The 24484-nt window shown below is 51.2% G+C and overlaps 6 protein-coding genes across 6 annotated transcripts; 4 read left to right on the top strand and 2 right to left on the bottom strand.

Annotated features, from left to right (window-relative positions):
* Positions 1-3914: 3914 nt before the first annotated feature.
* ARB_01415 (acetylornithine aminotransferase, putative) lies at positions 3915-5378 on the bottom strand (the record flags this gene model as incomplete). The annotated part of the gene is made up of 3 exons (XM_003012410.1): positions 3915-4040; positions 4106-4807; positions 4887-5378. 3 exons carry the CDS (start codon positions 5376-5378, stop codon positions 3915-3917), a joined length of 1320 nt encoding a protein of 439 aa, XP_003012456.1.
* A 591-nt stretch (positions 5379-5969) lies between these two features.
* Positions 5970-6776, top strand: ARB_01414 (uncharacterized protein; the record flags this gene model as incomplete). The annotated part of the gene is made up of 2 exons (XM_003012409.1): positions 5970-6197; positions 6309-6776. The coding sequence occupies 2 exons, from the start codon at positions 5970-5972 to the stop codon at positions 6774-6776; spliced, it is 696 nt and encodes a 231-aa protein (XP_003012455.1).
* Positions 6777-7052: 276 nt separating this feature from the next.
* Positions 7053-8513, top strand: ARB_01413 (mannosyltransferase, putative; the record flags this gene model as incomplete). The annotated part of the gene is made up of 1 exon (XM_003012408.1): positions 7053-8513. The coding sequence occupies one exon, from the start codon at positions 7053-7055 to the stop codon at positions 8511-8513; it is 1461 nt and encodes a 486-aa protein (XP_003012454.1).
* Positions 8514-9564: 1051 nt separating this feature from the next.
* Positions 9565-11421, bottom strand: ARB_01412 (GTPase activating protein for Arf, putative; the record flags this gene model as incomplete). The annotated part of the gene is made up of 1 exon (XM_003012407.1): positions 9565-11421. The coding sequence occupies one exon, from the start codon at positions 11419-11421 to the stop codon at positions 9565-9567; it is 1857 nt and encodes a 618-aa protein (XP_003012453.1).
* Positions 11422-13666: 2245 nt separating this feature from the next.
* ARB_01411 (PHD finger and SET domain protein, putative) lies at positions 13667-16769 on the top strand (the record flags this gene model as incomplete). Its single annotated transcript, XM_003012406.1, has 2 exons — positions 13667-15496; positions 15585-16769. The coding sequence occupies 2 exons, from the start codon at positions 13667-13669 to the stop codon at positions 16767-16769; spliced, it is 3015 nt and encodes a 1004-aa protein (XP_003012452.1).
* A 1380-nt stretch (positions 16770-18149) lies between these two features.
* ARB_01410 (origin recognition complex subunit Orc4, putative) lies at positions 18150-20352 on the top strand (the record flags this gene model as incomplete). Its single annotated transcript, XM_003012405.1, has 2 exons — positions 18150-19628; positions 19738-20352. 2 exons carry the CDS (start codon positions 18150-18152, stop codon positions 20350-20352), a joined length of 2094 nt encoding a protein of 697 aa, XP_003012451.1.
* Between the last annotated feature and the right edge of the window lie 4132 nt (positions 20353-24484).

Genomic DNA, 24484 nt, shown 5'->3' with positions numbered 1-24484 from the left:
CATGTCGTTCATCCTCGCAATGACAGAACGACCGGGAGACCAGCGCAGTTATAAACGACTAAAGCGGCTTGACCGTCTCGGAAACTGTTGGGCGTCAGCTTTTCCACCCTGGCCACTGGAGTCGTCAAAGTCCGAAAAGCCCTTTACAGCCGAATTTGAGCTCGGTCATTCTTTTCGTCGCTTCTCTGCATTTACCTGTTAAACGGTCACGTACTCCGTACGGTGAGCGGCAAAGCTTGGTTAAGCTTAGTAATTCGCATCCTGTTGGGATTCAATTTCGTCCGTGATCAAGTAGCTCGTATTCCCGGGTTTAAACTCGGATGAGTTTCATCCGTTCATGACCCTTGAAGACATTATTGGTGATAAACGGCTTGTCACCATTATTGTTAACTCCGAGGGCGGAAACCTTGCATGGGTCGTGAGGGTTCTGGCCAGTGTTCAATATATTGCTGCTATAAGTGAAAAGTATCCGCCGAAGGATAGCTAGACATCTCGAGTTAGTTACTACCAACGCATATCATTCATGGTAAGTCAGAAGGAGCTGTCTGGTCATCCCGACGCCGTCTTTGACTTGGCGGCTGGTGCAGACCAAAGTGAATCAACAACAAGTCGAAAACCCCTGAGAAAGAAGTAGTTTACTGATACTCCATACCGTCAGTACATATCAGCTGAAACATTTATTTGTGGCCCAACCAGCCCCGTGAAACGAAATGAGCCGTAGGTAATGCCAACATAGATGCGTACATTTCATCAGGTTTGATTATAGTTAAAATAATCCCGTATATACCTAATGCATAGTTAGTATCCAGATTCCCTGGCCCGAGATCGAAGAGAAAGCTTGAAACCTTTTGGCTGGGCATTTTCAAGATATATGAATATATGTGTAGTATAGTGCTGGATTCAAGTTGGAGACGAAGTAGAAATAAGCTAGCTGTCAGCCCAAAAACCTTGAAATCGGATAGAATCAAACGTCAATAATTGAACATCTGATTAGACCATTGACAGGATAAGACGGCCATCAACAATAATATTGTCAGAAGCTGGGTTTTTTAGGTAACAGTTGGAGAGATTCTTAAGCATGGCCTTGACATATCCTGATTTATCATGCCTCAGGTAGCGAATATGATGGATTTCGAAAGCTCCTGGAACAGTCTTTTGAGTTCCTTATGTCGACATGCATGACTAGTCGACGATCATGAATGATAGTTGGACAGATGCTAGGGCAAACCCCCACAAACCGACGATTAATCTAAATAAAAGAATCCAGGAACTAATCCGATTTGATAGCTTGCTCGATTTTCGTTAGCCAAAGTTTGGGGCTGAACGTGTAGAGTGATTGGAAACAATAGCAAGATCTGTGTGAACAAATACGTTGATTGGTTGACAGGTGCGTAAAAGTGTATCAACAATACCCTTTGGAGGAAGGCGAACGATGATCTTCAGACTGATCTGCCCCTCTTGGAATCAAGTACCGTAACTCTTGTACTCGTGGGCTTTTTTATAAAGAGTAACACGCGGGAGTCGAGTTCAGGGGTCCATTGCTGGACGTTGGCTCGCACCCTGCAGTTCATGATCAGCATTTATTAGGGGAGGAATGAATTGGATAGAAAGTTTGAATACCAGGTACTGGTGACTTTCTGGTTGAATAGTATACCACACGGCAGTCTCCTCATCGACAAACCCCTGGTTCGTCATATAGCTTCCAAATAGCCTGAGGGTTTAGCAAGGGACTAAACATGGTGACTGACCAGCGGCGTCTGTTCCACAAAATCCCCCTCATCTGTATCCAGTCCAGCGCCACCCTTTCTACCGCAATTTCATAGTCGTTCAAGCCATATTGACTTGAACCTTGTGCGCAGTTTGCAACCATGAAGATGGAGTAAATCAAGCTGAAAATCTTCAATTGTGTGATAAGAAGGCATGCTACAGCAGGGATGGCATATGGGCTGACCGTAAGGTGATGGCACGCAATGCCAGTTAACATTTTCTTTTTTTGTGGCCAGAATCGCTCCCCTAGCCATTCAAAAATCCCGTGTATGCGATTATGGATAACAGGCTCAACATTAGGGATAACAGACTGCTAAAAGGATGATTTCAATAGCTCTCTTCATGGAGGGTATTGACCTTGGTCAATTGTTGCGAGACCCTCATTGATATGGCATCAGTGGTAGCAACGGCAGGACATTCGCTCAAGCGCCAGGTATCATCAGTGTAGATTGACCGACAAAAATTGCAGTCTCAAATATGCAGTCCAGATGGATTGAGTCTCATGATTCGAGCCCTCTATCTCCTATAACATATTTTACCATGTTAGAACATTGGCGTAGGCTCTCGCCATATACAACCAAGAATTCGTGATATTTCTTTCCCACGGGTAGACGCCATCCTTGAGTTCCTCGTCGTGAGACTCCTATCGAGTGTCTACTGCTGTCAGCCTGAGACCAGAGGAGCCGATTAAAAGGAAAGATAAGTTGTCTTGCCTACACTGAGGAACAGAACTGCCACACTCGAGCAACCAGTGCATCCAGAGACAAGCCCATCGTCGGGATTTGTAGTGTCAACTAGAGCTGGTTATCCAGTTATTCAGGGCCAGCGGCCTGTTGAGTCCTTTGACGTAGATATATCCGTAATCTCGTCGTAATGCTGGGGTGAGTCGCCGTACACCGCTCTTCGATCTGCTTGCTACCTGCAGCCATGCAGCTTCTCGAATCCCGACAACATCCCGGACTTGCAGGGTAGGTTAACGGGTATCATAGGACCGATCAGAGGCCGGATGTTGCACTACCAGGCCATAGCACTGCATCCCTTGTCTGAACTTTGCACTCCGGCTGCTGCACCCTGAGGTCTGTCTGGCGTGTTTGCGTTCATGTCGTCCCAGCCCAGCCTAACTAACTTAGCTTGGCGGTCGGAACAAAGTTGCTGGGAGATCGGCCGGCGAGGCCCCACAACCTTAACTAAAAGTAGAGCCCTGGCGGATGGCTCGTTCTCCTAGTTATAGCTACCGATTTATTTCTCCGACGTCCGCGACCTGGGGATATATACTTATGTTGGTGATGGTTGAAGAGGGGTGTTCTTGGGGCAGGAGTAGGGAGATGCTGGCCTGGGTGTCGGATGGAAGGACAGGGTGATGTGTTCATGCATGAGACGAAGCATGAAGGCCCGACCTGGTGGCTTTGTCTAGCTAGTTAGTTATTTCTCATCCTTGCGTCCGGATACCTGCAGGATTCAACAGTCTGGCGAGCTTGCCGCGTATAATTCCATGTTTGCTATGCAGTGTATTTTGACATTGGGCTTGTGTTTGTGATACTTTTGGAGCACCTAACACCAGTGATGCTAATGAATTACTTGACGGAGAACGAATGGATCGAGTAGGAGAAATAGTGAAGGCCAGGGCCTTGAGCATACAGTCTATTCCTAGTTCAGCATAAATTAATCACTACACTGTGCCCCGCGGCATGGAATACACCGGAAACAGAATACTCCCTTCGCCATGAAGTGATATGTATGATCCTACACAACTCCTCTCAGATAGTATCTAACTGTCCGCTCGCGAGGGTAATAAAAGGGGTATATATGTAAAGCAAAAGATGACAAGAAGCCTGCCCTGGCCATGGTTAGGCCCCTTCTTCCTCCTTGTTTTTTTTTTTTTTTTTTGGGTGTTTCCTTTCCCCCTTTTTCTCCTATAGTCCCGAGTGACTATTCCCTTTAGCCGTTTAAATAAACCATGAAGACATAATGCGCTGTTGCTTTTCTGAAGATATGCTTTGAGTTGGAAAAGAAAAATCGTTTTTGGAGAATCATTAAGTTTCATCCGAAAGAATAAAGGAGAAAAGAAGAATGCAATGCGGTGGTAGTAAGACGGGGTCGTGAAAGGTGGAGAAAGTTCTTGCGAGGGGAGCGGCGAGGCTAGGCGTTTATTTTGGGGAGTTTGGGAGCTCCTTGATAGCCTCCTCGATGATCTTGAGGGATTCCTTGATCTGCGCCTCGGTGATGACGAGTGGAGGAGCGAATCGGATGATGTTCTGGTGGGTTGGTTTGGCCTAGGAGATATTAGTTAGAAATAGGTTCATATAGTACTTCCAGAGAGATAAAGAAGATGGCTTACAAGAAGACCCTTGGACTTCATCAGCATGCACAGGTCCCAAGCAGTGTGTCCGTTGGTCTTGGACTCGTCGACAACGAGGGCGTTCAACAGACCTCTGCCACGAACGGTCTGGATCATAGGGTCTTTGATAGCGTTCAGGCCAGCACGGAACTGCTGTCCTAGAGTCTCGGCGCGCTCAACCATGTTCTCTTCGCGGATGATCTCCAGAGCACGGATGGCAATGGCACAGCCGAGTGGGTTACCACCGTAGGTGGAGCCGTGTGTGCCGGGCTCGACAGTAAGCATGACGTCCTTGCGTCCGAGAACGCAGGAGACGGGGTACATGCCGCCGGAGATGGCCTTGCCAAGGAGGACGAGATCAGCTTTGACGCCGCTCCACTCCTGGCAGAGAAGCTTTCCGGTACGAGCAATACCGGTCTGAACCTCATCACAGATCAAGAGAGCATTGTGCTTCTCGCAAAGAGCCTTGGCCTCGCGGAGGTAGTCCTCGTCAGGGACCATGATGCCAGCCTCACCCTGGATGGGCTCGAGAAGGAACGCAGCAATCTTGGGGCCGGCAGCCTCGAAGGCCTGGCGGAGAGACTCCTTGTCGTTGTATACGATGGGCTTGTTGGTGCCGGGAATGACACTGCCGATGTTTGGCAGGTAAGGGCCGTAGTTCTCCCTCGACTCGGGGTCAGTAGACATGGAGATGGCAGCGAACTATTACAAAAAAACACAGAGCAATTAGCACGAATCCTGCCGACCCCCTCATCCTTGTTATTATCAAATGAGCACTTACGGTACGTCCGTGGAAGTTGTTCTCGACGCTGAGGATGATGGCCTCGTTTGGCGGAATGCCCTTGACCTTGTACCCCCACTTGCGGGCAATCTTGATACCGGTCTCGACGGCCTCAGCACCGGTGTTCATAGGCAGGACCATGTCGTAGCCGAAGTACTCGGTGACGAACTTGGCGAACTTGGGGAAGACATCGTTGTAGAAGGCCCTGGAGCTCAGAGTGAGGGTTGCGGCCTGCTCGGTCAGGGTCTTGACGAGCTCCGGGTGGCAGTGGCCCTGGTTGACGGCGGAGTAGGCGGACAGGAAGTCGAGATAGTGCTTCCCCTCGGGGTCCCAGACGGAGGTGCCTGATGCGCGCGCAAAGACGACCGGCAGCGGGTGGTAGTTGTGGGCGGCGTACTGGGCCTCCTCCGCGATGGCGGACTCGGTCGACGAGGCGTGGTACTTCGAGACGTCCTTGCCGCCCGGAACCACCTGAGTCGCCATTGGAGCCATTGTGTCTGTCACTGCGTCTTGTGTCTTGTGTCTTGTAGCTTGTCCCGTGCAATATCTGGGTATGGGTATCTTTTGACCGTCGTGTATGTCTGTATATGCATTCCTCCTCCTCCCTCCTCCCCGCCGGGCGTCCCGCGCAGCCTTTATATACGCCCCGAGCTGGCGCACGCTGCCACTCGCTGCCACTCCCCCTCCCCCGACGGTATCCTCCCCGTCCAGCACGCTATGCCGTTAAGTGAAGGTGACTCGCACCAGCAACTCCACCGTCCTGCTCCATCTCGAGGGCCGCAGACGAAGAAAAGAAGAAAAAAGCAACGAAGCGCAGCGGCGGCGGCGAATCAGGCCGTCCGTGAGTAAGAAAACCGGCGGGTCACATGGATCCTGACATCATCGCGCCCTCTGGTCGACATCTTCGGGTCTTTTTCTTTTTGTCTTTTTCTTCCTCGTCTTGCGGGCTGCTTTGTTTCGTTTCTTTTCCCAGCCTGTTAACCTAGTTAAACTCGCTGACGCTGCTCAGAGTTCCTCCGCCGGCCAAGGGAGGGAAACGCTGGTAGCGAGTTGAGTGGTCGCCTCCTTTTCCCGCGCGGAACGATGCCAAAGGCGCGGAGTGCTGCTGCTGCCTCGAGGGGCCACGGCGGCGGCAGCCAGGGGGCCCAGCAGAGACGGCGGGCGGCGGACGTCTTCCTCCTGCTGCTGGCCCTGCGCATCGCTAACGGCCTGCTTGTCCGGACGTTCTTCCAGCCAGACGAGTTCTTCCAGTCGCTCGAGCCCGCATGGGGGATTGCTTTTGGCCGGGACAGTGGCGCTTGGATTACATGGGTATGCATCCCCCCACCCCGGAAGGGCAGAAACAGAGAGAAAAGAGACAGGATGGAAAAGAAAGGAAGATGCGGGAGGTGCGGTTGGCTGACAATTTGGGGCGTTCTGTAGGAATGGGAGCATCAGCTGCGGTCGTCGATTCACCCTTACCTCTTTGCGGCCGTCTACAAAGCCGTAGATGCGGTGGCCAACGTGCTCCAGCTCTCCCCCTTACTACGGGGTGACCTCCTGATAGCGGGGCCCAAGGTTGTTCAGGGCATCATCTCCGCCGTGGGGGACTATTACACCTGGAATTTGGGCAGGCGGATATACAATGGCAGGCCGGAGAGCACTTGGATCGTGAGACTTCCCCCTCCCCCCTCCCCCCTCCCCCCTTTTTTTGCCGTGCTTTACGGGAGGATGTACATTTTTATTCTGACCGGGCGAGCAGCTAGGTTTGACGGTGTTGAGTCCCTGGCAGTGGTTCTGCTCTACTCGGACGTTATCAAACTGCCTGGAGACCTCCCTTACCGTCACTGCCCTATATCTGTGGCCATGGCAGTGGTCTCTCCCTGGCAGGTGGCCGCTGGTGACCACTAGAGATGTTACCCGGTATGCTACACCCATATATCTCTGACATATGTACCCAGACTAATAGGTCTAGCCTGAGGATATGTCTGATCCTTGCCTCGCTGGCGTGTGTCCTACGCCCGACTAATACCATTATATGGTTCTGTCTGGCGGCCAGTCTGGTATATACCACTCTCCGTCAGAGCCAGACATCACGGCTGTCCTGGACCAAGTCCCTAGAACCTCTCATCATTCTTCTTAGAGAATGCATCCTGTGCGGGTAAGTTGACATAGCCCAACATGTAGATGTCATCAATTGACGCAAAAAGCAGTTCTTCCATCCTAGCTGTCTCCGTCCTAGCGGATCGTGCCTATTATGGAACATGGACACTTCCTCCCTTCAGGTTCCTCTATTTTAATGTAGTCCAGTCCCTTGCTGTCTTTTACGGCAGAAATGATTGGCACTACTATCTCTCACAGGGATACCCTCTTCTGCTCATCACTGCTCTCCCATTTGCTTTCATCGGCATGTTCCAATCATTGTTCATGGCATCGGAACAATCTTGCTCTACCAGCCTGGCCGCAGCAGTCAGACGACCACTGTCACTTGCCTGCATTGCAATGCCGGCAATCCTCTCTCTCGTCCCTCACAAGGAAGTCCGCTTCATATACCCCCTGTTACCTTGTCTTCACATCATCGCTGCCGCCCCAGTATCCAACTTCTTCACTCCCTCCATATCTTCCGCTTCTGGATCATATACCCCGCGGAGACTTCTCCTAATATTCCTAGTGCTGGTCAACGTTACCATTGCCGCATATACGTCCATTATCCACGCATCAGGTGTCATTGATGTACTCGGATACCTCCGCGTACAACAGGATACCCATTACCAGTATGAGCCCTCCCGTGGCCTTACTGCGGGATTTCTCATGCCCTGCCATAGCACTCCCTGGCGGTCACATTTGGTATCTCCCCACATCCGCGCCTGGGCTCTGGGTTGTGAACCACCTGTCAATCTCTCCCCAGAGGAAAAAGCCACCTACGTCGATGAAGCGGACCAATTCTACAACAACCCTTCTGAATTCCTATCCCAGCATATGGCTAGCACTGGAATACTCTCTAAACACTTCTCATCTGCTTCTACTCACAAGCATGATTGGCCAGACTACCTTGTCTTCTTCTCCCATCTAGAGCCAACACTTAAACAAGATGTTCGCTCTTCATCTTCATACGCCGAATGCTATCGCACTTTCAACACGGCCTGGCATGACGACGCACGCCGAAAGGGAGACGTGATAGTCTGGTGTCGTGATCCTAAGATCCAATCGGACTGGCGGACCAGCCAGGTTCGCAAAACTATCCCTAAAAGCGAGCAAGCTTCATCTCAGCAGCAGCAGCAACAGCAGCAACAGCGTAGCTTCGACCGGATCATCGATGTCTTAGCCAGAGAACGAGACAGTGTTGCCCAGCCACAGTCAGACTCGTCATGGATTCCTTGGTGGAGCAGCAGCAGCAGTAGTTCACCAGGGACAAAGAAGACACAAGACATATTCTCCTCGTTCCGGACCTCGTTTTCGCTTCCTTCGCTCTCATCTCCATTTTCGTCAGGGTCATTGAGTAAACGACGATCTCAGCAATGGAACTGGCCGTGGCAGCGCCGACGCAAGGCTCCAATCTTCCAGCTGAAAGACAACATTGTCTCAATGTACCAGAGGATAATCGCCCGACGGCAAGCAACGAATGCACAGCGCGATCTGTGGTCTTGAAAAATCGCTATGACTGCCTGGCGCTGTATATACTTTTTCCCTCCCTGGAGCTACCCTTTTCATACAACAGCCCTTCCCGGCCTGGCTATACATTCCATACATACAAACGGATGAACATATCTAGATAGTTGTTTAATTTTTGTAATACATAAATTGATATTAGCCCGGTATTCAATCAGCTTCGCTCCGTAAGGCAGACAGTTGTCTCACTGTATTCCCCACGCATACGAACAAGAGCAAAAGTCATAACACGGCATAGCAAAACGCTCATATCATTAACTAAGTATAAGGTCTATCTGTAATAAGAAGCTTGAAACTGTAGTGTCCCCGCAGCAAATAAGCAAGCAGATAGAATAAACCGAGGACGAGTTTTTCAAACATTGTAATAAAAGCAGTAAGACCAGAACGGAAGAAGATAAATAGCCAGATTTGCAAAGGGTGCTGGTTATACAAAGAAGAGAAGAGAAGAGAAGTGAGAACGAGGGTAACTGTTCATGTAGAATAGCAAATGGAAACTAGAAAGGATAGGATCGGTATGTTACCTCCTATACGTAAAGTGAAAACAAGGAGTGAATAAAGTAGTTTCAAGTAAACGAAGCCAAAAAAAACAAAAACAGAAAAAGTGTCGAGTCCCATCATCCATCCACTTATGCATTGCAGTGTATGCGATGGTGTTAGAAAGAAGTGAACGAACATATGAGAATAAGAAGAGAGAATGGTATCAGATAAGTGGCCTCCCGGAAGAAAAGGTAGGCTGGGAGAAGATTAGAAGAGAGACAAGAGACGGATCCGCAAGCTCATTTCATTATCAGGTGGAAAGGGGCAAAAAAAAAATGCATATAGGGCGACGAGACCGGCAGAAGGTAACGATGGTCTTTTTCGAATGAGGAATTCAAGTGTTGCTTGCTGACTGACTGACAGGCTATATATCGATGCGCTTTTCTTTTTCTTTTTTTTTTCGTGGTATCGCTGGCAATTCAATGGTTTATGTATGGATGTATGTATGCAATGAATTTCATGTATGTACGGTACGCTTGAAAGGGAGGGGCGCTTAATATCTGGCGCTTAAACTGGCGAAGATATCAGGGCTGTGGCGCCCGCTGTGAGCCTGTCTGATATCGATAGATTCCTGGCTGACGTGGGTTCGTGAAAATCCCATGTTATTTGGTGCGGGAGCGGGAGCTGCAGGGTCCTGTGATTGAGTTTGTGCCGTGGGGACGAAGCTGGCTGGCTGGCTGGGAGTTGTATTGGTAGGGGCGAAGAAGGGATTGTGATTTGCATATGTGCCTGTGGTGATTGCGGGGGCGGACTGGACCATCGGGCTCGCGTTGGTGGTGGTCTGATATGGGTTTGTGGAGAATGGGGTATTTGTTTGTAGGTGCGACAGTTGAGGTTGTTGCTGGGTCTGTTGCTGCTGTTGTGGTTGTTCGGGGATGGTAGGAGGAGGTTGAGAGAAGTTGTAGAGCGCAAGGATGCTGGATTTATCAATCCTGTTTGGCTGCTGGGGCTGTTGTTGCTTGAGCTGTTGGTATGCAGGCATGGCAGTAGTAGGCTGTTGTTGCATGGGATAGATTGGTTGCTGCTGCTGCTGCTGCTGCTGCTGTTGCTGTTGCTGAGGCTGTTGGTACATGTAAGGAGGAGAGAGGGCTGGCATGGTATTATGGTGCTGGAGGGTGAATGGTGAAGTGTTTCCTTGCTGAAGCCCATTTTGCTGCAGCTGCGGCTGGGTCTGCGTCTGCGGCTGGGTGAAGAAAGGGTTTGTAGGTGACAGCGGTTGGGTGGGAGTTCCTGCATACGGTGTTGCCGGCGTAGAGTGCGACATGAACGGGTTATAGTGTCCGTGCATAGGTGATTGAGCCACCGAGCCGTAGCCTTGCTGTTGCTGTTGCTGTTGCTGGTGTTGCAGTTGTAGGAACTGGTGCTGATGGGGGATCGATGGAACAGGAGGGGTCATGGTCTGCTGGGCTCTGGACAGCTGTAAGTTGGCCTGTTGGCTGGGATAACCGCCCGTCATGTTGGGGAATAAGGGTTGGGAGGAAACCTGGAGGTTCTGGAATGACTGGTCCAGGGCATCGAATGGGTTGTGGGAGACCGGCTTCTGTTCTGTCGGAGTGTTACCCCCAGTAGCCGATCTGTTGATTGATATCCCTACGTTCCCGTTAGGAGGAGCAGCAGCCACGCTCGCTGGCGGCTTATCGAAAGGATTCGAGGAGCTCGAGGGAGGGGTGAACATGTCTGTCGAGCCCGAGGAGGTCCTGTAGCCGCTCTGCGTGCCGGTTGGTGAGGTAGGTGACCGTGGCCCGCCTATTGACGACTTCTCTCCAAGCCTGGTCAGCGTGTCTATGCAGCGTTCTACATCACCGTTCAGCCCCTTGAGAACGGTCATGTTCCTTCTCTCGTCCATGAAGCCCATCTCCCGCAGTTTCTCGAGCTTCGACTCCAGGGACCCATTGCGATCTGCAATGCTAACTCCCAGTGTCCTGGACTGCTTGTTATTCGGTAGAGGAACTGAATGAACGTGCGAGGTCTCGAGACTCTCTCTCCGGCGTAGGGAAGGGAGGGTTACAGTGGCGGACCTGCTTGAGCTTGGCGAGGACGAGTGAGAGGAAGACAGCGAGCGCAGCCCAAAAGCGAACCTCGACTTTGGCTTGGAAGGCAGGGTAGCCGTAGCATAAGGCGGGGAGGAAGGAGAAGGCAGAGAGAGGTCGGCGGCAGGCCTTGAAGTGTAGCTCGGGTCCTGTCTGCTGGGGGGCTTCGGTTTGCCATCCTCGAGGGCTCTGAGCTCGTACTTTTTGCGCACAAAGCGTTCCATGACCGAGTCGACCTCGTCTATGTCGAGGGGGATGGAGGGTTTGATGTTCCGCGGGTTGTATATCCTGTTGACAGCTACGTTCCCGTTCCTTTTCATGGTCTGGGAGCCCGTTAAGTGTCAGTACGACGCCAGCAGCAGCAAGTGTCACCAGGGAGAACCCACCTCGACCTGCTCGGCCGTCCAGCTGTCCATGGTCAGAGACTTGACCTTGGAAATGTGGGTGCCAAGTTTACGGTGCAATGTTGCGCAGCGCATGCACAGGAATATCCCCAGCTATATTAACCAGAACGGCTGTTATTAGACGTGAGCAGAAAAAAAAAGCGGCGGCGAACTCGAGTCAACGGCTTACATTCCAACTTCCCCATCCTGTTTATCGTTCCATCGTTAGCATGGCCTAGAAACAGCAAGAAAAATAATAATAATATATAAATAACAAGAGGTGAGACCGACCTGGGTTCCTGGCCTGGCAGTCGGCACACCTGTCGTTGCCGGGCACGGAGGTGATCAGATCCTGCAGCGTCCGCTCGTTGCGCGCCTGCTGACGCTTGCTCAGGGCAGACATGGCTTGCTCGTTCTTCGCTTCTGTCTGTGTCTTCGCACAGAATTCTGCACAGCTGGGATGGGCAGAGGGGAAATGCGGGCACGGCGCAGGCGCTCAGGGTGGTTTATTAGCAGGCGTTACGTAGTTGCAGAGCGTTCTCCTTTGTGCCGGGTAGCTAGTTAGGAGGGAAGCGGGTACGGTACGGCGGGACGGGGCCTTAGCTGGCGCCGGGCATGGCCTGCAGGGAGAGGCAGCGAGCGAGCGTCTTCCGGGGGCGCTGGGAATCAGAGGAGGGTCGACACAGCTGGAGGGAGCGAGGGTGAGGATTGACGGCGGCCTAGTAGTAGCTGAAGAGAAGTGAAGAGGAGTGAAGGGAGTGAAGGGAGTGACGGAGTGACGGAGTGTGGAAAGGAGAGCGCAGGGTTGGAGCAGCGAAGTTCGTGTGGTCGAGTTGCCCGATTGGAGATAGTCGAGGCTCGATCCACCCGCGATAGAGACGCATAGACAGACAGGGCAGATCGCCGGAGCAGCAGAGGAAGAGCAGCCGGCGACGACGATTACGGAGTCTATAAAGGGCGATTATAATGATGATTATGCCAGATACCTGTGAGAGCTCGACATCCACAGAGAGAGCGAGAGACACTGAGAGAGAGACACCGGAGGAGTCGCGGCAAAGGGCGAGCCCCTTATTTCTTCTACCTATCCATGACTAATAAATGCCTGCAACGAGGGATGTAACATGCACCAGGGCCAGAGGCCGCCGTCGCCGCCACCTCCGGCCTCCCCTCTTGTCTCTCCCGCCATTCGATCCTGCCGTCGACGTCCTATCCTCTCCACAGCCATCATCATCATCATCATCATCGTCATCGTCACCGTCTTACCGTCTTTTATCCTCTTCTTCTTCCGTTCTAACATCGCGAGTTTCAGCTTGAGTCGCGGCAAAGCCTAAAACATGATGACTAAGTTCTGACTCATCTTTAACATCAGGTGATCTTATCTTATGACTAAGCAAAGATAAAACTAGCTCTATTTTTACCTCTTGCGCTAGTCCTGTTCTAGTCTAGCCGGCCACAGCACGCACTAGTCCGTTACCAGACTAGCGCCTCTCCCACTCCACGCTAGTCCGCTTCTGGCCTCTGCGCCTTTCTCGCCCTTTTTGGCTCTTTTTGGTGACTTTTTTGCTTCTTCTCTTCTTCTCTTCTTCTTTCTCTCGTCTCAACCTCAACCCCAACCGCGACCTCACCTTCGCCCTCTGTCTCGCCGACGGCCAGCACAGCCTCGAGTCCATCCTCAGTCTATCAGCAGCCGGTGCGACCTGCGTAAAGACCAGGTTTTGCGCTGTCGCCTCACGACTCACGACCCTTGAACACGAAACAGGACCGCCAGAGGGGACGGCAGACGACAGACGGAAAAAAAGGACGACCGTCGACCACCCAGCACCCGACGGCCATCGGCAGCATCGTCTCTATCGAGCGTGCCGGTTGCCTCTGAGCCGGCCAGTATATACATCTCGTGGCGATCGCCTCCCGTCCACGTTTGGTGTGGATTGCGATTGAGCCAGCGGTGACCGTGATGACCTTGACCTGATCCCCCTGGGCCATCAAACCTCCTCAGCTGCGTCTTCACGACAAAAGTGTCAAGAAAAATATCAACAAAAAGGATCAGAGAGAGCAAAAAGCTGAGAAAAAAAAAAGGAGAAAAGATTCAAGCGCTTCTCCTCTCTATATGTCCCCTCGCTGGCGTCGAGGCTCCCTTTCATCACCCCATCGTTGAACCTCGGAGGAGGTATGTTGTCAGATTATGACAGATACCTCCTCGACTGCTCACGCACATTCAACGGCGAATCCGTTTCCGTTTCCGGCCACCACCTCCCCCTTACCCTCCCCGGTCGCCAACGGAACTGGTTCGACCCACGAAGCCGAAGAAGATGAGCCCTACACCATCAAGTGCATCTGCTCCTTCGAGGACGACGACGGCAGCACCGTCCTGTGCGAACGCTGCGATACCTGGCAACACATCGCCTGCTACTACATCGACAAGAAGAATGTGCCAGACATCCACAACTGCGTCGACTGCGAGCCCAGGCACCTCGACGGCAAGCGGGCCACCGAGCGCCAGCGCAAGCTGCGGGAGCAGAACGACTCCAACAGCAATGCCACCGACGAACAGAGGAAAAGTCGTCGTTCCGGCTCCAAGAGCCAGAAGAAAAAGCCAAAGGATATCGGCTCCCCCTCTGGCGTCGGTGGTGCCGGTGCCGGTGGCGACCAGCGTAACGGATGGTCTTCGCACGAACGAGCCGGCTCCACGGCCTCGAAAGAGAACGGTCACCATCACCACCAAGGCCAACAACTTCAACAGACAAAGAAGCAACGAGGAGCCCACCGCTCTTCTAACTCTATAAGCTCTGTCGGTGGTGGTGACTCTCGTAAGCGTGGAAACAATATCAACGGCAAGTCCCCAGGCTCTTCTTTCCCCCAGATTCCGCTCTACTCTCCCGAGTTTCTTCATCTCTACGACAACGACAATGCCAGCCTCGACATGCAAGGGAACCTTTTCCGTACCATCGGTCTCACCAACGACCTGGCTTCGTGGGTAAAGGACCCTCTTGCGCTTGCTCAGGTTGCAAACGGTCGTAGCGCCAAAGAAGTCTTCAATCACACCGATCAGCCGCTCGATCCTTCAACCTGGCCACCTCTCACAAAGCAGACCATTGTCGACAATCATGTCGAAATCGACGGCAGGCACCCAACCTGGCAGTGTCTCAAGGTACAGAGCAACGTGCGCAAAGACGAGATCGTAGGCGAGGTCAGAGGTAAAGTTGGCCACTTCAGAGACTACTGTCATGACCCGGACAGTAGGTGGCAGGAACTTCGCCACCCTGAACCGTTCGTCTTTTTCCACCCTCAGCTACCAATATACATCGACAGCAGGGAAGAAGGCACTGTACTCCGGTACATCCGCCGGTCTTGTCGTCCAAACGTCACAATGCGAACCTACATCACAAACCAGGTAGAGTACCATTTCTGCTTCGTCGCAAACCAGGATATCCCCATGGACACCGAGATATCGACCACCTGGTATCTCGATCCCAAGATGTTTCCCTCCAACGGCCTGGTCAAGGAAGAAGGGTTGCCGGATGGGTCACCAGATGCGGCTGCCATCTCAATAAGTAACGTTCTTGCCCATTTTGGTGGCTGCGCCTGTGACGATTCTGTAAAACCATGTCTCCTGGCAAATATTGACTGCCGCATGAAGCCAAAGTCGCTGCTGGAGTCCAACACAAAGCAGGCGAACGGACGCAGGAAGAAGGCCAAGACAAAAACCGCTGCTTCACCTGATAGCTCGGGATACGTTGCCGCCCACAGTCGGTCAGGCAGCGAGATTGTTCGCAAAGAAGATGAGGATGACCATGCTGATGCACGATCAACGTCTGGCTCCCTCAAGGATCACCATTCCAACAGAGATCTAACTCCCGGTGCTCTTGGACGTGATAACGGGGAGCTGTCGGCTCGTGAGAAGCGGAAGATAGCAGCTGCAGAGAAGAAGTTTGAGCAACTCGAACATGATCAGCAACATCCCAAGAAGAAGAAACGGGTTCATCCTCCGCGTGGTCAGAGCCCTAATCTATCGGTATGTCCCCGCCTAGTCTTCTTTGTCTCCAGATCCCTTTGACTGTTGATCTTATAACGACTATAATACTAATTAATCGTCTTTCTAGAAGTCAGCGAAGCCTCCGCATCTTGACATACCCAACTCGCGCAGGTCATCTCACTCGCCAGCCAAGATGTCTCCTGAGTCTGCGTCTCAACGTCGAGATGGCCATTTCACTCCTCCAAAGACCTCTGCCGCCAGCACACCTCGTGTAGTGTCGCCGTTGAGCAGACCAGTCTACATTGACCGTTCTATCCAGACTGATCCCGATGAGAATGACCCTCAATACGTTCCACCAAAACCGTTCCCTGCTCCACGGTTCATGACTCTTTCGCAACGACTGCTGCGACGATGTCTCGAAGATCGCATAAAGATGGAAGAAGATGGCCGGTTAGATAGTATACCCAGTCTAGATTCTTCAGAAACCGCCAGTGCGGGCACCATGCTCCCTCCGTCAACGCCAGTGAACTCAAGGCTAGCCCCTTCACCAAAGCATGCATCGGACATTGAGATGAAAGACGCGGACTCTTCGATGACACCTCCCAATGCTACGGTCAGCTCGGCCAGTCCTACAACTACCTCCTCTGTTTCGCTGTCCTCGCCACCTCCTTGCCCTCTCTTCCACCTCCCTTCGACTGTCGCACACAACTTGCCTACTCCTCGCAAGATTCCAGGGAAGCCGGATATGCGAATACCCCTTCCTCCGCAACTCCCTCCTCCAACGGACAGTGTGGGTTCGCCGGACTCAGCATCCAAGCCTGCTCCTCCCATCGCCGTCACAAAACCTTCTCAGTCGTCCAAGTTGGAGACCACCAGTCCTGGCCAACCTGCGGCTGCTACTCCTACTCTAACGCCCACGTCAAGTCTCACTGCTCCAAGCCCCGTGAAGAAGAAGCTAAGTTTGAATGACTACATGAGTCGTCGCGGGACTCTGACAACCCCAACCACAGAAAAGGCTCCCAACCCATTTCTGCCCAACAGTACAAGTCCCGCGGCTTCAACGGGTAGTGCAGATCCAAGTCCCACAACACAGTTGCCCTTCACCAAGTTTGCGGAGACCCAGACTCAAACAAATGGCCTCGGTCAGAATCCACCCGCTTCAACGGACATTATAATGAAGGACTCTCCGCAATCCCCTTCAACCCTGTTTCCACCATCTCATACCGACTCTCCCTCCACAAGCAACGGCGCAAAGTCAAATGCCATTCAGGATCTGAGTTCCCGAGATCCACGACTCCTTGATCGTGGTTAACCCTTGTCCGTCCTGCTTTAACCCTCCGCCTCTCTCTTTATTCCTCCGTCTATATATCCCACATGAAGTGAATGAAAGAGAACAAAAAAGACCATCCAGGCTTGGTCCTAACTCCGTTTTATTCTTATCCTCTTTTTTTGGGGGAGGTTGACACTATCCCATGTCTTGTACATGTGATGCTGTTTCCGGTACTCGATCTGTAAGGGGTGTTTTTAAATCGGCGTTCTATTTTTTTTTTCTCCCATCTCATTTGTTAGTTTGCTCATTTCTATCTTTGACTGGAATGGATGGACAGGAATCTGGAGTGTTGTCTTTTTTTTTTTTACCTCGGTTTTCCCACTACCTCTCTATACTTTCCGTTTTATATCTCCCTTTCCCTTCTCCCTTTCCCTTCTCCCTTTTCCTACCCTACTTTTTCCTTCGAGTCGTATATGGGATTATTTCTGTTTTAATGGGAAGCGTTAACGCGCTAGTTTCTAGTGCTGGTGCTGGTTCTGGTTTGTTTTCTCTTCCTTCTATTTCTTTTTCGTTATATTGGGCTTTTTTCCTCTCCTATAACAAATATCCTTCCTCTCTTATATCCTTCCTGTTCCCACTCCCCTGGACCGAAGTGACTCAACTGCTCCGTCACCCTAACCTATCTTATCTCGTCATATCTTTAAATCTTTTTTGGCCGGTGGATTATCTCGAGTTACCAGCTTCGCTTTGTTCCTCACCAACCCCCCATCCCTAATCACCCAAGTCCCCTTCCTCCCTCTCACCTTCTTTCCCCCAACCTACTTCTCGATCTTGATGCTTTTATTTCTCCTCCCCTATCCTACCCCTGTGTTACGCCGTGTGTAAAATTATCTCTTACCTTGTTCCCTTCCGTTGTTTCTTTAATTTATGGCGCAAGTGAAAGGCGATGACTGATGGATGGATGAATCCGTGACCAAAAAAAAAGACGTTTAATTGATTGCCTGATTCGTCGGTTAAATTACTTGATCTTGATCAATCAATTGACTGGTACTGGTTTGGTTGGTTGAGTGGTTGTTGTTCTTTTTCGAGAGTATGGTATGCATGTCTGCGTGCAATGTTATTATTGAAAAGAGTTTCTTGTCCTTACTTCTTCTCCTTCTCGCCCATCGTCGTATATCAAAAGCTTCTTCCAGTCGTTATCGGCAACCATTTTTAACGTTAAATCTAACTTGCGGCTTCCTGTTCACGTGACCAGCGCTTGCGGCTAAAAAGACTTCGAGCTTTCCAAGGTTGAAATAAAAAGATGTAAATAAAAGGAAAGCCTCTGGTCGGCAATCAAACAGGTACCACAGCTTGATGGCTCGAGTCATGACGTTCCTGTAGACGCTTATCTATTTATAGACCGCCATATATCCAGTCGTGATGGGATCTGACTCTCGTCCGTCAAAGCGACGAAGAGTGTCCAACCCAGACCTTGACCCCGAACAAGAGAGGAGAGAATCTCCCAGTCCAACCCGAACTCGAAAGACGCGCAAGAATAACATTCCTGCTACTGAACCCGAGAGCACCGCCAATGCAGGTACAGAAGAAGTAGCGGAGAAGAAAGACGATGAAGCGCCGTCACAGTCTACGAGACGAAGTGCCCGGATAAAGGTGACGGGGAATTCCGTCGTGAGCACCAGTGCAGGCCCACCGAGACCGAGGGTTGTGGAGGAAGAGGATACACAGAATAGGAAGAGAAGCAGAAAGACAAAGACTAGTATAGCTGGTTCGTCGTCAACGAAGAAATTGGCACGGAAATCAAGCAAACCAACCGCTGCCACTACAACCACTACTACTACAACTACGACTGGGCGGAAGAACAAGAAGGAGGACAAGCAAGACGAAAGAGATGGTCGATTGAAAGGGAAGAAAGAGAAAAAGGGCGTCAGTGGTACAGACGATGTGTGGGAAGTTCCGTGTGATCGCGAGAACGAGGACGAGGACGAGCTAGCTATAGCGCAGTTAGTGGCTAATGATGCGGCGATGCAGCTTCAGACGGAGCTTGAAGTGCCTCCTGAGACAGTCAATCAACCTGCCTATGCCGAGGAGTTCATATCGCTATGTGAAGAGCACGGTCTGGAACCAATGCTAGCACCGCTCGGCGAGTTCATTCTAGAAAAGCTAAACGGCAAACGCCTGATACCACTCAAGGGACTGGACAATGAATATCGGACAGTCTTCCAGCTGCTGGAGCAGACCGTTGTGGCAGGCGAAGGGAACTCACTTCTGCTACTCGGGGCCAGAGGGAGTGGGAAAACCGCGGTGGTAAACACGGCCCTAGCAGCTCTGTCGAAAACCAATGCCGACGACTTCCACATTGTTCGTCTGAATGGATTCCTGCACACAGACGACAAGGTTGCTCTGCGGGAGATATGGCAGCAGCTGGGGCGCGAGATAGATCCGCAGGATGATCTGGAAAAGCCGTCAAGCTACGCTGACACGATGGCGTCGCTGCTTGCGTTGCTATCCCACCCTGAAGAAATAACGGGTCCCTTGCCTGAGGAGAATGGCATGACAACTACGAAATCGGTGGTGATCGTGCTGGACGAGTTTGACTTGTTTTCGTATCACCCGCGACAAACGCTGCTGTATAACTTGTTTGACATTGCACAGGCAAAGAAGGCCCCTGTTGCGGTGTTGGGGCTCACTACGAAGGTTGAGGTTACTGAGAACCTTGAGAAGCGGGTGAAGAGCAGGTTCAGCCATCGACGTGTGTTTCTCCCTCGGCCCAGGAGTTTTGTTGAGTTTGTGGATATATGCATGGCTTCGTTGAAGATTGAAGGTGATGAGGTGGATTCTTGTCCGTTGGACGGCGAGAAGGGACCAATTCTCCTAAAGGGGTGGAACAATTATATCCAGGTACGTCGACGCAATTGTCCCAATCTAACAAACAAAACATAGTATATATATATATATAAACATATAATCCCCCTACTATAATATGTTAAAATAATAACCTGCTTGGTAGGACCTATTTGAAGATGCCGAGTTTGCACGTCATCTCGAGCCGATATACTACCGAAGCAAGAGTGTGCGGGACTTCTTCCGCAGTGCGCTGGTCCCGATAACGTCGATGGCACTAGGCTCCGTGGCAGGCACCAAAGCGGAGCTCCCCGGCACGCAGTCCTTTGCATCAAACTCGCTGGCCTGTCCAGACCCAGCACCGCTTCCCTTCACCCAGCTCTCGGGTTCATCAAGCAACGTCTCCCTACCCTTGTCGCTACTACTTACGGCAACCCGGCTAACGGCGCTGCATGAATCAACGGCAACGGCCACGGCAACGGCAGCATCACTTAGCCTATCCTTTGCGGCCGTTTACAGCGAGTACGTGCGCCTGCTCACCGTAGCCAAGGCATCGGCATCGGCCTCTGGCGCAGCGGCAACGCCGGGGCGGGTATGGGGTAAAGAGGCTGCCAAAGAAGCGTGGGAGAAGCTGGTTGACTGGGGCCTTGTGTTGCTTGTCAATGGCTATGGGATGGGAGACGGCAAAATGTTCCGGGTCGAGGTGTCGTTTGAAGAGGCTGTCGCAGCTCTAGGCTCTACCGGGGCCGGGGCACTGGGCAGATGGTGGAGAGACGGGTAAGTTAGGTGAAGGGGGGGCCAGCCAGGCGATTCTTTTCCTTCCGGTCCAACAGTTTCTGGCACCGTTTGGTAACTTCTGGAACCTCGATATATATTACCCACGAATTACCCAAACACAGCGTTCCAGTCATTGCACCGAACCGTAAATAACTGTACCACCACCTGCGCCTACCCCTGCCGTATGTACAGTATCAATATGCTTAGTCCTTACGGGCAGGCCAGGCAAGCGGACAGGCAAAAAAGAACTTCCTTTGGCAGCCCAAGTTCCGTCCCACCAACCGATGACGTCTGGCTTGCCCCCTCCCCCTTTTCTTGTTGGCCCATTTACAATACCATCTCGTCATCAAGAGAAGCAAAATGGTCGTCAAAACTCCTGTCCGCTTTTCCACGCTTTTGGAGGCAGGTAGGAACGCAATCGAAGTGGTAGAATTGGGGCAACGGTGATTGATACATACTTTTGCGGGCGGTCGATCAGTTCTCTCGCTTGCCCCCCCAGCCCCAGCCACGATCGATGGCCCATCAGTGCCGCCCAAACGCCGGTTTTAAGAAGAAGAAAAGAAGACAGAAACTCAATGGAACGTGTTCCTTTTCTCTGTAAAAAGCCAATAAATAATAATTCACTTGTTGCTTTACCTCCCCCCAGGGCAAAAAGGAAAGAATAAGTAAGCATTATTCAGCTCTTGGTGACCTGTATCACCCTCGGCGAACGATGAGCAGCAACACTCGAATAGTCGCATAACTATACAAAATAATAATAATAATTAATTAATTAATTAATTAATTAAACAATAAGTAATAATGCTTGTTCTTTTTTTTTTTCTTTTCTCTCTTTCTTTTACCTGACGCGTGGCTTCGATACACAGCCAGCCAGCCCTTTTTTGCTTTTTGGCCTGCAATCACCACATCCACTCACTCGCTGGCGACTGACGATGATGAAATGGGTGTTCGCTCGAAGAGTCGATCAAAGGTCAAGCCACCACCAACGAACAGACTGACTGGATGACCCAACTTGGAAAGCCCCATGTCTGGCTCCAAAATTGAGATTTCAGACGAGAGAGAGGTGACGAAATCTCCATCCTGGCCGGCAATGACGTTGAAGAAATGGCATCTCAAGTTTGGGTATGGAAGTACCGCCCAAGTACTGAGTAGGGTATGTGTACTTGTACGGAGTACTTTTTGGTGCACGGTGGGCTGGCCCGTCACCGTCACCGTCACCATCGCACAGCAGGAGAGAAGAACTGTTCCCACTGGAATGTTCATATGTCACGGTACGGAGTACAACTATGGAGCGAGCATCACATCACATCACCGCGTGGTTGAACAGCATGGAAAGAAGCAAAGAAGAAAAGTCTGACTCAACCGACGATGATCGACGCATAACGCATCTTGGAGGAAGAAGGGGGAGGGGGGAGGGGGGCTCGGTAGATGCATCGAATGATGTTCAGTCTGGAGAAGGGGGGACGGGCAGGGGACCCTGTCGTCGTTCGCCTGGTTATGTATGTAAGGGAAGTATTATTCACCAGAATTATTATTTACAGGCATGCAGCATTTATTTATTCGTCCGATAGAACAATAAGATGTTTTGCGATCAAGGGTATAAAACATCGATTCTAGAACAGCCAGGCCCGGAACAAAAAAAAAAACAGCCGCCGGATGCGATGCGATGCGATGCGATGTGAGGAATATTATTGATGATGCCCCTGCCCTGCCGCCAAACCAGTCGACAAGACAACCGACGGGCCTGCATGCATCAGTCATGCCACAGCTGCTCCCACCGACAAAAGACCGACTGGACTGTACTCCATAAGTAAGAAAGAAAGAAAGAAAGAAAGAAAGAGAGCACCTTGAGCCACTCCTCGTGGCTGATCGTCGTCGCCGTCGCCGTCCGCCGGGCGTCCAGCGAAGTCCTGCGCGTCCTGGCGTGATGTTTTCTTCTTTGCGGTCTTGGAAGGATTAGATGATGATGACCGAGCAGCGCAGCCAAGGCGCCGCGAAGTCTTGGGAGGGCGAAGAATCTGACCTGATTACCAACCCATGGAGACGCCTGAAGAATACCAAGAAGGGGCCCAAGACTGCAGGAGGGAGAAACAAGGGCAGGCAGGCGGACCAGGGTACCATGTGGTCGAGCATGCATGCCTTGGGTAGGGCCGTTGGCGAGTGAGCCTTGACGCCAGTAGTGTGCTGTATGCTGTAAGTCTATATATGCGATGGATATATAATAATAAGTCCATACATGAAGTGTAATGCTGGGCGTCGACTGGGACGGGGCTTGCCGAGACGAGACTAAGTCTGATATTAACAGCTGTTGGCCTTAGTGTTGTCATGTCGTTTGTTGTTACGTACGAACGCATGTATGTATGTATGTATGTACAGTACGGAGATGTAAACAAACAACTAGTAATGGAAGTCTGTATTTGATGCCTGCAGGGCCACCGCGCCGACCCAGTTCCGAACAGAATCCGACGAGAGGACGGGACTCACTTTGAGGCTGGGCTGGCTAGTGGGAGAGTAAGTAAAGTCATAATAATAATATGATGAAGGTAGGAAAGAGGCTAAGGCTAGCGGTGAGATAGACTTCCCTCGACGGGCCCCTTCTGGTCGGCGACCTGACTCTGGCGGCCGGACAGATCTCCTTCCACCGTCCGCCGCTCTCTCTCTCTCTCTCTCTCTCTCTATTTTACTGTTGTGCATACGGCCTTATGTCCGGACCATCCGCCTCCTTACCTCCGAAAGACGCCGACCGACATGTCATAGTTTTTTTTGACATGCAGCCCGTCAAGAGTAGATGCTAACTAAGTAATTATCTTACTACTAGGAGGAGTAGTCAACTTTTAAAAGGGGGCTTCCGTATGGAATGCCCTTCTCATCTTAAAAAGGTCTTAAAAGTCTTGCCCTCCCCCCCGGTCATTAACTTCCGAAACGACGAGCTCCCCTTCCCGCCCTCCCTCGCCACGTGGGAAGTTGAGAAGCAAGTAAGGACCAAAAAAAAAAAAAAAAAAAAAAAAAAAAAAAAAAAGGAATGCTCCAGTAGTGTCAAGCAAGGGGGCGGAGGGGGTAGGGCAGAGATTGGAGGCTGTTTCATCTTTTTTTTATTACTATTTTATTTTATTATTACTTACTTATTATTGTTACTCACATCTGTTCGTCGAAACCCCCTTAAACCTTGCTTTTTTGGTGTCCATCTGGTCGGGCAAGTCGAGTCGAGGCGGGAGACGGGATGGGTAAAAAAAAAAAAAAAAAAAACAACATGGCATGAGGGCGTGGAGAGAGCAATTCGAGTTTTACCTTAATATTATTTGTTGTTGATGTGATGTGATGGCGAGCGAGAGAGGATATAAATAGAAAAGAAGAGGCGAAAAAAAGAAGAAGGGGCTCCATTTCTTCGTCTTGTTTTCTTTTCTTTTCTTTTGTTTGTTTGTTGACGAGATGAAGAAAGAGAGAGAGAGAGAGAGAAGAGCGATAGGAAAAAAAAAGACCACGCGACTCTCTCTCTACCCCGTACTCGCTAACTTCTTTATTCCCTCTTTTATATATGTTCTATCTCCATCCTTCATCCATCGTCTGCATCTCTATCGACTATCGACCATCGACTATCGAAGTTTTTCCCATCGCACATCGAGCAGACTAACTGCATGCGGCCTAGCCCCTGATGCCACGTGGCCGACTTACCTAAGCTGAGGCGGTGAGACCACGTGCCTGCGGCGGAGAAAGAGGGCCGTCTCCGCTTTTCTGACTAAGCAGGCGGAGCGCGGAGGCGGCCGAAGCAGCGAAGAAGAAGAAGAAAAGACGAAGAAGGGCGAGTCAGGAGAAGAAGAAAGTAAACACAAGAGAAGTAGAAGTAGAAGTAGAAGAAGTAGAAGTAGACAAAGTAGACGAAGTAGAAGTAAAGTAGAAGAATTAGAAGAAGTGGAAGAAGTGGAATGAAGTCGAGTCTTGAGCACCGATCACACCGTAGCATGGACATGGATATGGGCATGGGCATGGGCATGGACAGACAGCATGGCGGCATGGCAGGAGAAAGGCATGGCATGGCGATGGACAAGGGACGGGCATGGGCGTCGGCATGGGGGATGGAGATGGGACAAGGCCCCCCTGGACGGTTCGGCGGTCGAGGGCAGCGGGCGGGTCGTGTT

This window comes from Trichophyton benhamiae, assembly GCF_000151125.1.
Source record: "Trichophyton benhamiae CBS 112371 chromosome Unknown Abenha-G-c-208f01.r1, whole genome shotgun sequence".
Lineage (NCBI taxonomy): Eukaryota > Fungi > Ascomycota > Eurotiomycetes > Onygenales > Arthrodermataceae > Trichophyton > Trichophyton benhamiae.
Note: the sequence above shows the minus strand (reverse complement) of the source record. Positions and strands in the feature narration are given on the sequence as shown.